At 40.7% G+C, this 12,436-nt stretch overlaps 1 protein-coding gene across 2 annotated transcripts in view; it reads left to right on the top strand.

Moving 5' to 3' along the window:
• Positions 1-11,634, top strand: part of atp10d (ATPase phospholipid transporting 10D) — a 41,146-nt gene extending 29,512 nt beyond the window's left edge. For both annotated transcript variants that reach the window (XM_041954414.1, XM_041954413.1), the window contains exons 16-23: positions 1,357-1,657; positions 1,943-2,019; positions 4,898-5,023; positions 5,542-5,742; positions 6,703-6,783; positions 7,000-7,104; positions 7,325-7,512; positions 8,438-11,634. In XM_041954414.1, coding sequence (XP_041810348.1) covers positions 1,357-1,657; positions 1,943-2,019; positions 4,898-5,023; positions 5,542-5,742; positions 6,703-6,783; positions 7,000-7,104; positions 7,325-7,512; positions 8,438-8,633 — 1,275 coding nt within the window. In that variant the 3' untranslated portion in view covers positions 8,634-11,634. The remainder of the gene's footprint in view (positions 1-1,356; positions 1,658-1,942; positions 2,020-4,897; positions 5,024-5,541; positions 5,743-6,702; positions 6,784-6,999; positions 7,105-7,324; positions 7,513-8,437) is intronic.
• Positions 11,635-12,436: the final 802 nt, after the last annotated feature.

The following is a 12,436-nucleotide window of genomic DNA, read 5'->3' as shown; positions in this document are numbered from 1 at the left end:
ATGGGGAGAGGTTCACCACTCTGTGACAGACTGCACTGTCAAATACTGCAACAATTTAATAATGTTTCTCAACATAAATTTACAAAGAATTTACGGATTTCATTTTCTACAGTACGTAATGACACATTACATAATGTCATGAAAAGATTCAAAGACTCTTAAGAAATCTCAGTACACAAGGGACAAGGTTGAAAACCAATATTGGATGGCCGTGATCTTCAGGCCTCAGATGGCACTGCATTGAAAACAGACACGATTCTGTAGCGGCCTCACTGCCTGGGATGAGGAACACTTGTGAGCACTGTTCATTGCTGCATCCACAAATGCAACATACCGTATGTAAACCAGATGCAGAAACGTCGCCGCCCTTTCTGGTTCTCAGCCCATCTACGATGGACAGAGGCGAAAGTAGAAAACTGTCCTGTGGTCTAACGAGTCAACATTAGAATTTAATTTTGGAAATCATGGACGCCACATCCTCCGTGTGAAAAACACGAGTGTGTTTGTTCACAGCACAGAGGCCAACATCTGTGATGGTACGGGGGTGCATTAATGCACATGGCACACTGCCTTCATAAATGTGAAAAATGAATGTAGGCTAAATGAATTTAGCCTACTTGCAGCTATTTTTGCCATAAAAAGTCATGTTGCAGAGTTAGTTCACAACTAACTAACTTTTGTCCTGCTGATAGTTGGGCATAATTATGTCTTTGTCAGCCTGTCTGCCACTCAACACTGGTCCAAAATTATTCTTAAATGTTAAAAATATGTGTGTGTGGTGATCTTGCTTGAAAAGCTACAAATGCAATAAAATATTTAAATCACAACTATACTTCTGCTTTAGGACTCATTAGAATATGAAACATCTTGGTGCAACATTGATTGATTATTTAGGTGTGATGGTGCCTTTGGAAGGAAGGTCATGGTAACTAAACCTCTGGGGCTTATCCTCTGAGGAGAGCAAATGTTCATGTCCCATTTCATGGATAGCGGGCCGTTATATCATGAGAGACCTTGACAAACTAGGAGACAAGGAGAAAGTTTAATCAAATCGCAGTGCTAAAAGAAAGATAAGGAGGTCTAGAAAAAAATAAGGACTCATACTCTCGTGACTCCATACGATAGTCTGTACCAAAGTCCATTGCAAATTGCCCAGACGTCGTTGAGAAATCTTTTTCCAAAGGAAACCGTCTTACAAACAGCTTCCACTACCTTTAGGCCCAGCTGATTGGCAACTAAAATCAGACAAACAAACAAAAAATAACTACATGCATCACATAATTATTGTGATAAAAGCAGCGAAGTAAATGTACAGTAACTCTACATGACAGTATTTATGGATTTCTTTTCCATTAGGATGCGTGTGCAGCTTTACTTGAGGAGCTCAAATCAGAAGTGCAGCGTGGTGATGACAGTTTGACTGAACAGACTGCAGCAGGGAATCATGGGGAATCCTCCTCAGGCACTGTGGCCAGCTTCATCCTGGTCATAGATGGCCGCACCCTAGACTGGGCCCTGCAGGAGGAGTTGAAGGAAGACTTCCTGGAGCTGAGCTGTCAGTGCAAGGCAGTCATCTGCTGCAGATCCACTCCACTGCAGAAGAGCCAGGTGGTCCAGCTGATCCGGGACCAGCTTGGCGCCATGACCCTGGCTGTGGGTAAGGACTCAGCCTATAGGAAAACTGCATTCTTGTTAATGATCAATAAGTAAAAATACAGCTATCTTTTTTCTCCTGACATTTAATTTCCTAAAACTAAGCTTCTGATCTAATCCTGAGTCACATCCTACAGGGGCAGCAGTTATTGTTAACAACTGTTGGACAAACAAAAAACTGAAATAAAATACTTACTGTAGGGGTAAAATCTTCTGTGATAGTGTATGTGATATGCTTTGCTTATACCGAAACATGAAGTACAATTATAAGTTGTTTCTTTTCATTAAGGTGATGGAGCCAATGATGTGAGCATGATTCAAGTGGCTGATGTGGGCATTGGGATATCTGGTCAGGAGGGCATGCAGGTGAGTGACTTCAGAATACCTACCAAGATGGTAGGTCTATAGGTCTTTATAAATAACATGAAGGTTGCATTTGTTAGTGCTTATTCAGCTGGCACAGAGCAAGGACTGTGTTGTAGGTTACACATTTTACGACAAAATATACAGTGCCTTGTTTCTGTAAACGCTCCACACTTTTCTACTGGCAGAGTGAGTGGGATACAACTGAAACCTGGGGAGAAGACAGTTTGTGGTTATATTAGCTTCTTTTGGTACATTAGCATCGCTCTTCCTGCTCTTCAACAGAGCAGATGCTTTTTGTGCTTGCTCTCTGTTTTCTTTTGCTGATATTCTTGCTTTTTCTGCCTAAATGTTTGGATGGTAGATCCTGGATAAATCACTGGCACTTACGTTTATGAAAGATTCAGAGGGCTGACGCCATATTTCTTATCACTTTTATTACTTCTACGATACTGTACAAGCATGACACCCAAACAGCCTCTTTGCTCTCTTGGCGACTGTAAACCTGGGAGACAACATGAAATCTGTGAGCTGCACAGAGTGCGAGCGGGGGACTGAGGGAACTGAGCAATTCATTCAACAGTTGTGCACAGGATTACATCAACATAATCTGTAGCATCCTGGCATGGATTTGGCTGACACACTGCCTTTGAAGTTCCCTGACCAGCATTCACTAATGACGCATCCACTCCAGCCAGGACTTGGTCTAACATTGTCTGTTGCAAAGGCAAATCCAGTAATTAATTATCAATTAGGAGGGCACCAGCACTCACTCCACCACCTGCACTCTCACTGCAAAACAGGCATGATCCACTTACTTTGAATTATGAAAGGTGTGCTATTACTAACTATGTTGAGGCCAAGGGAAGTACTCATACCACTAGCATCAAGGCTGGCCGAAACCCAAGAAATACCGCCAAGACCACTGCAAGGCCCAGGGACAGGAGAAATATTGCTAACTCCCCATCTGACAAGCCAAGGCCCAGACATAGTACTTATGAACCCGTACCTCATAAGCCAGACACCATTCTGATTTGGGACTCCATAACCAAGCATGTAAGAATGGCAGAGACTGAAAAATATAGCTATGGTTAACAAACCTGTGAGGGTGCTCTTCCATTCATCCTCTCTACACATCCAAGTGACGGAGAAACTGATCCACTCTCAGTCACAACATGTGTTCATATCAGGCACTATTCCAACCTTGAGGAAATAAAATATTTTAGCACCCTGAATACATGGCTCACGGCAGCATGCCTCACACATGCAATAAAGTTTATTGACAATTTCAGTATCTTTTAGAACTGTAAAACTGCTTTAAGCCTGATGGGATACATCCAAACATCACTGCAGATTGCTCGGTGCCAACCTGCATCCCGCACTTAGCATGTATCTCTCCATCCTCTCCCGACTCTTTGCTTCACATTACTCAGGGAATTCAGAGGATATCTGTCCCAGTCAGGGACCCAACACCCCTTTTCCTCCTCTTAATCAGCTTGTCCAGGGACCCAGTATCCCCCCTCCCTACCTCCTCCACAATCACCAATCAAGAAGTTAAAGCTGCCACATTGAAGCTCAGTCAAATTGGTGAACTTTTAAACCACAATAACCACATCATTACATACTGGTGATCTTTAACAGTGACATGGTCAAACACATCATAGCAATCACAGACCACCTGTCTCAGGTATCTTTAATTTTTCAGTGTTCAGCCACAGTCTCCTGAAGCTGAAATTAGCTTTTTCATGTCACATCATTGACAAACAAATCCCTTTTGGTTCATGATCTGATAACTGAAAAGAATTTGCTTTCAATGTTTTTAGCTGAGACCTGGCTGAACAGCACTACTGGTGTGGCAACACTGATAGAGATGCTGTAAACAGTTTGTGTGTAATGACATTGACCTGGGTGAATTTACATCTTTTGAATAATTTGCTCTTGAGCTCAAAGCAGCCAAGCCACCAAGATATTCATCGCTGTTTATTCAGGAATTGTCAGAGCTGATTACACTTGGTATCACTAGATATGACAAATTAATCCTGAGAATAGACCTGAATCTATAATATAATACAAAAAGAATGACTGCAAAGATACGGAGCTTTAAATTTATACAACATGTTTAAACATCAACAATGTTTCAGTCTTAGAATGACCTATTTCTGACCATCACTGTGTGATTTTTCTTAGTCTTAATCTTCACAAAGACTAAAAGGGGATTTCTGGTTCTAAAGAGATTCCTAGATGGCAAGACTGAAGCTAACTTCTGTAATATTATGAGCTCATTTGAGTCACACAGCTATGACTGGCCTTTACTCTGGACTCAAAGTTCCATGACTGTGTATAACAAAGCAATACGTCTGGCAAGAAAGGATTACATTTCCAACATTATTACAGAGAATGCTGAGAACTCTAGAATATTATTCTCCACAATTAACCAGCTACTCAGCACTGCCCCCACCCATCCACAGTTCTCTACATTAAACTGTGAAGAACTTGTGCTGTTCTTCAATGACAAAATAACCTCAATGAGAGGCAGCATTGCTGCTGATGTGAGCAAAGATGAGCTCAACAAACCCTGCAAAAAAGATGTAGCCATGGGAAAATTAAGCTGTATTGCATAAACTGAGCTCTGCAAGACTGTCACTGAGTCTAACTCGCCCACCTCCTGTGGTGACCCTGTACTACAGCATTTATAAAGCAGTGATATTGTAGTAGCAGGTATCATTCTGGCTTCACTTGCCAGCAGGAACTAACAGAGGTACTGTAGATTCCTAGGCTTTTCTGTATTTAGCCCCTCTTGTGCATGTGTGAAGCAGCCTAACCCTATTTCTAAACATTTGCCCTTGTGGTGATATTTTTGTCACTGTCTATTGTTCCCCAGGCTGTGATGTCCAGTGACTTTGCCATTTCCAGGTTTAAACACCTAAGAAAGCTGCTGCTGGTCCACGGCCACTGGTGTTACTCTCGCCTTGCAAACATGATCCTCTACTTCATCTACAAGAATGTGGTAAGAGTTCTTTACCATCTCTGCTTAGTTTCTGTATGTATACATTGTTTGTGAAATAGCTTGATTAAAGCACATTAAAGTGTCTAGTAAACAAGTGTTTTTGGCACTCACATTGGGCCTTCAATACATATAATACAAGATTTTTCCTGCCATCTCATTTCTTACTCATATCTGTTATGACTAGATACATTTTATTATTCCCTTAATCTGACATGTCATGTTCACTGACACAGATGTTGACCAAGATATGATTCGATCCATCTCATACAGTGTGACATGTTGCTGTTACTGTAGTGTTTAGAGGCTATAAGGCCTTCCCCCTAGTGGCTGAAAAATCAAGAAAAAGTTTGATATAATCTTCATCGCCTGATGAAACCTACCTCATTTTGCAGCTAGCTAATCTGTATCCACTGACTGACACAAGCACAATGCAAGTAAGATCAAACGAACAAACAAATGAACAAAAACAATCATGATAAGGAGAATCTTCACCGCTGTCTTTCTGTTTGTGTCCTCAGATGTATGTGAATCTGCTGTTCTGGTATCAGTTCTTCTGTGGTTTCTCTGGGAGTGTCATGACAAACTCCTGGGTGCTCATCCTCTTCAACTTGGTGTTCACCTCTGTTCCACCTCTCGTCTACGGCGTCCTCGATCAACAGGTGCCTTCAGAAACTCTGATGGAGCTGCCTGAGCTCTACCGAGCTGCACAGACCTCTAAGGTGACTGCACACGCACCACACACAAAACTGCAATCGTAGCTGCAGTTGTTCAGTATTTTGATTTGTTTTGTACATGCTATCAAATAGTTCCAAAACTGGACAGACATGAACTTAAATGCAACCTGACTGGTTTGATGGAGGGATTCAACTGCATAATTGTAATTATGGAATGGGAGAGCTTTTGAAATCGGACCACAGGGACCCAAAGCTCTACTCTGAGAATGATATTAATACTAATGACAATATTAGGTCTCACAAGGTTCAGTTTAGATTATTGGCTTCTCAGAAACAACCAGTTTAATAATGAACAGTTAATTACTAAAAGTTTAATAAAAATAATCTAATTTAATTCTTAGTACATTGCCATTTTCCTACATACAGGAGTTAACCGGAATAAATTGTATGCATTTATTTGCATATCAATGAGGAAAAAGGAAGAATGATATTATATATTTTTTTATATTTTAAAATACTAAATTCTGATATGATATGCATTGACAGATGTAGTATTTTAATGTGTATCATCTATATGTAAGGTAAAATATAAAGAAGTGCTAACTAATGTATTATTTAACCTCATTAATGTGAGTTCCCAAGGGAGGACAACATTGTCTGTTTCAAAATAAAACAGGCAATACCAAACAGACCCCACCTAGTCTTCATCAGGCTTGCGTGCCTAAAGAGCAATGTATAATACATTGGCACAAATATTGATTACAACATTCTGGTGCCATGGTCCACTGATCAAACCAAAAAAACACTTTCTGTAAGATCCTGAAGGTACATTGTGTAAAATTTTCATGTTTGCTATGCAGGGGACAAAATCAATCATTCTACATAATTATAGTGGACCTCATCCTTTTGAGTCAGCCAGGAAAGCATGCATGAAGTCAGGGGTACTAAAGTGTGGCTGCTGCCTGTGTTTAGAAGGACTAACAGATAAAGCCTGCTTCTCAACAGATCTATGTTCCTCACACGGTCCTTATCACGCTGCTGGATGCTTTTTACCAAAGCCTCGTCTGCTTCTTTGTGCCTTACTTTGTAAGTACACTGTGTCAAATCATTCTGTTCTGTCCAATAGTCTCTTCATTGCTGTATTTCTTCCTATATATATATATATATATATATATCCCCCCAACTGACAGCCTGGCAGCTGATCAGATCAGACATGTGCATCACATTAAATACAGCATAATAAACACTGCTCATACAGTCCTGGTCCATCCCAGTGTAAGATTGTTGTCATGTTTGTTGCAGGCATTCAGAGGATCAGACATTGGTGAACTGGCCTTTGGCTCGCCAATCAACACCTCAGCTCTTCTTATCATCCTGCTTCACCAAGTTTTGGAGAGTCACACTCTGGTCAGATATGCTGCTACATTACAGCTGTTAGAAATCACTTCTTCTCAGACTGGATTTAGTCTCCATTGTTTTCCCATTTTAATAATGAATTGTGTGGCCTAGATGTTATATATTATCCAAGGCTACCAAAAACCTGGAGTGTGTAGTGTGCAAAACAGTTACCTGACATTAAGGCTGTGTGTCTCCAGTTGTGTCTCTAATCCTCTGTGTTGTTCTGCAGACATGGATTCATGTGCTGGTGTTGGTGCTCAGTGGTGCTCTCTACTTTGGCTTTGTGGTGCTCTTCAGTTTGTTCTGTGTGACCTGTAGCCCTCCCACCAACCCTTTGGGGGTGGAAACGCTCCAGATGTCCCAGCCTATCTTCTACATCGTATGTGCTCTCACTACCGTGATGGCTCTGTTACCCAGGTACACACACCCATCCTCAAGTACACTATGTTAACACAACACATATAAAATCAAAAGCGTACGTTTTACTACACACTGAGTCCCATTTCAGTGGAGCCTCGGTTGAAGTTTGCATTTCAACACTGAATATGTCACAAGGCTGTTTCATTCCAAAATGTCCACGTAAAGCAGCTGAGCTCAGCTGCTTTCTTATTCTAAAAATGAGAGGACGCAGCTTGTGTGTCTTTTGTAGCGTTCAGTATTCCAGTCCAGTTTGTGCTGGTCACTTGTTCATTCTCAATGCAAGTGGTGCCTGAGCCAGCTGGTAGCACAGGAAATAAAGGCAGCCACTAGGATCACCAGGGTACTGTGGAGGCATAAAACAGCCAGGGATATAATTACACAAACAACTACACAAAGGAATAAATGAAGGAATCAGAAAAATAAATTAAGAAAAAATGCAGTGAGCATTTGCATACATACACAGATTGCATACGCAAAAACATCCCCCACGTTGTCAGAGGAGGAATTCTCTTACATTTTTGCATGGCTCAGATCAACTTTAATCCAGTACAGATTTAAATGCACAGCACAATGCACCCTCTACCTCTACTATACCCTCTGCCTTTGAAGCAGAGTGTGTTGGATTAATTACCAATATTAGCTAAAACTAAGCATTAACTAAATTCTGATCATTTGATTACCTTGGACTCAGGCTTAAATCATTAAACTTGCCCCCACGAGGCCAAGCCTGAAGAAGGACACACCTTTACAGTGGACACGTTGTTAGTCGGGTGAAATGATACAGTAAAAGGAATGAAGTTGTATTTCTGTTGGGTGTTGAATGTGCCACCCTCCCTCAGTTAATCGTTTGCTGAGCATTGTGGAACCACGGTCCTGCAAGACTGACTGATTCTGACACTGTCCTGTGTGTTGTCCTCTGTAGACTGTTGTTCCGAGCTCTGCACAACACCTTCCAGCCCTCTGCTCTTCTGAAATCAGCTCAGATGGACATTGCAGATTCTGAAAATTACCGCAGGAGAATGCAGCGCTGGAACCTCAGTCATTCCAGAGTCAACAGGTTGCCAGTATGTGCAGACAACCCTGGCCTGGAGCCCAGCACAGACTCAGCGGTGTCGTGACCCCTCTACACACACACACACACACAGACACACAGACACACACACACACACACACACACACACAGTCATAGCAGTCATGACGGTCATACCAGTGTATGATCTGGCAAGGGAAAAAACTTTTCATTGACATGCGGGATCCTAGTGCATGCCACTGACAGTATGGATTCAGTAAAAGGCTACGTATGGATGTTCCACTCATCAGCTATTTATAGGCTCCACTGAAAACTGCTCATTTTGCTACATGTGAATAGCCAAAGAATTAAGAGACTAATTTACCATAAAGAAAGTCATGTTTTAATTGAACAATTTCTATTTACTGACTGAATCAGAATGGTGAGTGTCTGTTGAAATATCTGTTTATGGGAACATATGCTGTGAAACATGATCATCATGTAAAATATTTATAGAAAATACTGTTTTTAAAGCAGCTGTATAATATGTATCATTTGAACTTTTTAATCCTCTGACATGTGTCATGAAGGAGTGAGACTAGCCTTTACTGGCCTTCAATCTGTGCTACAGTTTACATGGTGAGCCACCAGGCTGGATGAGGTGGGAAATCTGCTGGACTGATGCACACCATCAAGGCCACCTTTGCACTGCAGGTGAAAGTGCTCACCAACCAAAACCAATCAGCCTTTTTTTTTTTCATTCCATCTTGTGATTCATGATCACATTGTGTTTGAACACAGAGGTTCCTCACTCTTATCTTTTTTTAAAGTCATAGTGTCCTGAAATCTGTCCAAATCACAGTTTCACTAGTTTACTTTCAGATGAATGTGAGTGTCACAGTTGTGTTATTATATTGGTCATGAACAACTGAGACAAAAATCTGACTTTTTAAACGATAAATCAGGAGTGAACATTAAAGCTATGACAAATGTGTTTGACCACAAGGGGGCAGAAAAAACAAACATGACATGTTAACGAACAGCTACTTACACAACAAAGAGACACGGACCAACATCAGCATCCCATCGGAGCGTTTGTGTCCACCGGATGAAATCCAATATCCACTCTCTTTGTAGCTCTGGGTTGCTCTCCACCTATTCCTGAGGGAAACAGCTGGCTCCTTAGCTGTGACTGTAGATCTATAACTTTGTTTGCCAGCTTTGATTACTTGAGCTCTTTTCTTAATGGTACAAAACAGGGCGAGGGTGCTGTTCTTCCAACACAAACAAGGCCTTCAACCTCAATATGAAGGAGGCAGGCAGAGCAGCACCAGTCCACTGCTGTGTGTGATCCACTGGTCTCTCATTAGATGGTACTACAGTAAACCAGATCCTTTTGTTGCACTCAGTCACACTTCAGAGCATTCCTCACTCATATCTCTTTAATCTGTAGTTCACACTGCTTGATGATTAACAAATGCACTGGCATGCTTACAATTGTTTGAATGTGAGCTGTGGATGGTTTGTTGAGGTCAGACAGATGTTACATCGAGGAGCCTGCTCAGCTGCTCTCTCTGCTGTGTGACACCATAGCAGATGAGGTCAGTTGGGGTAAATGGAGGATTAATCACTGACTGACTTGATTTTGAAATGTTCTTGTGTTGCTCTAATCAACATACAACAAATGCTGAAGTTTTTATCTGTGCATGAATGGCATGGCAGTACTACATCATTGATCAAAGACGCTGAAGCTGAGTGGCTTCTCAGGTTAGCCTGATGCATTTGCATCAGTCATAATTGTTAGGCTGAGCTTTACTAACAGGGATTAACACAGATAATGCTCAAAGGTGATTCTTTTCCCCAGTTTGTAGTATTTTCCAAAACACGTTTTCAGATTATTTTTTTAACCCATGATTGAACCAAAATTGTAATTCTTCTATATCAGATTAGATTTGATTATGTAAATTGACAAGGTTGCACCAAACACCACGTGCTTCATTATCAAAGTACTGTTTCCCTGACCATGTGTTTGCAGGTTTTACCTCCATAACTACAAGTCATGTTAAGTTGTTACATTTTTGCAGACTGTTTTCAAATGCATGTTGTATAGTTTTATATTATTGGAGGTGTTGTTGATATTATTCTATGCAATCAATGGTTTCCACTAATTTCTGTAAATGTAAATCAATTAGCAGACTCTTTAAATGTGCTTGAGTTGTGCAGTCCATCACAGTAAAGATTAAATCTGCATTATTTAAATTACTTACTACTCACTGAGATGGTGATGCAATTCAGGTCCAGATTGATTTTTAGTTTGCAATGCATTACCTCTTACTGATAATCTACATTGTAAAAAATCTTGTAGAAAAATTAGTGGAAACTGAATTATACCTGGAATGGTAGAAAAAATACATTTACATTTCTGAAATACATGACTTTGAACGATGTATGGAATACATGAGGTAAAACATGCAGAAACAGTGGGATGGCCCTGAACAGTTAAATTTGTGTTTTATGATCTAGAATGGCAGCACCTTACAAGATAGCCTCACCGCCGTCAGTGCGTGTGTGTGTGTGAGCGAGCGCACGCTGTGGACTGTCTGAGGGGCCGACAAAAAGCAAACAGGCATCATGCAGCAGTGGATCACCATCCCACAAAATATCATGATGCATTTATGGTAAATCTTCATCTTAGATTCATTAACCAAATTAAAACTAAATCAAGAAAAATGTTGGATCAGCAAATTCCAGATGATTCCTGCACTCATTGTGTTTAGTTCTTGGTGGTGAAGCCCAGCAGAGGAACACTGGTTGTGGCAGCTGTGAATGCATTATGTGAAAACCTGAGCACACCAGTCCAACAGTCAGTGGTTTTAAGTGAATGACCTTACTGTCTCTATGCACATCTGTGTAGTAGTGAACCATGTGATCACACAAAGGTATTTATGAGCTTTAACTTTGATGGAATACTTTCTCCAAAGCCTTAAAGACTGTAGTGCCGTCACCAGCAGTCACTAATGAGGATTTTTATATTGTGTAAGAATTCAGTTGTTTTATTGGATGTATATATTTGATTGTTTGTACTATTTCAGACATTGCAATAAACAGATAGTTGTTCAGATCTGTGTAGTCTGTGCCATGTACAGAATGCTGGTATTAACTTGAGATCTGTAATGAAGTCACCTTGTTCGACTGTTAATATGATAGCCAACCTTCCAAAGCACATTCACAGAAAACACGTTTCTCCACAAACTGACAAAGTGCATCAGAATTATGGGAAAACGTCCAGCCAGAGAGTTTCTATATGGCAGCATGCACAGTCTCAGATGACTCTGAGGTAATCTGGGTACTACTTCACATTATCGTTTTGTTTTTCTTTTGATTTAAAATTCTTGTTATTGTTGGAAAGATTCATGGAATGCAATCAGGCCCTAAATGGTTTACAACCGCTTTTCCTGTCTGTCAAATTTGTATCCTGTGTAAATGGTTCCAAATATTTGAACTCTTATAAGGACAGACTCAAAACAGGATGGAGTTAATTCATGCATATCCCATTTGGTTTGTTCGAAGCTGGACGCCATGGTTTAGGAGAAGGACATCTGAAACAGAAACAGTCCCTCAGCACCTGAACAAAGCAGGAGACTGAGGGTTAGGGTGTCAATCATGTGTGATGATGACTTTGAGTATTCCTGGAAACACTACTGATGTATAAGTAAACAGTAGCTACATCTGAGGACAGTATTTTGTTCATCACATGTGGAGCACCTCTTTAAATGGAATGCAGTCACATTGTAGAGGCACATTAATTTCAAATGTGAATTCACATCTAATGTCACATGTGCAATACTGTTTCTCATAAAAGCATATGTGGATGAATCCACATCCACAGGAAACATTGGATATTTCACATTA

The sequence above is a fragment of the Chelmon rostratus genome, chromosome 15 (genome assembly GCF_017976325.1).
Source record: "Chelmon rostratus isolate fCheRos1 chromosome 15, fCheRos1.pri, whole genome shotgun sequence".
Classification (NCBI taxonomy): domain Eukaryota; kingdom Metazoa; phylum Chordata; class Actinopteri; order Chaetodontiformes; family Chaetodontidae; genus Chelmon; species Chelmon rostratus.
Note: the sequence above shows the minus strand (reverse complement) of the source record. Positions and strands in the feature narration are given on the sequence as shown.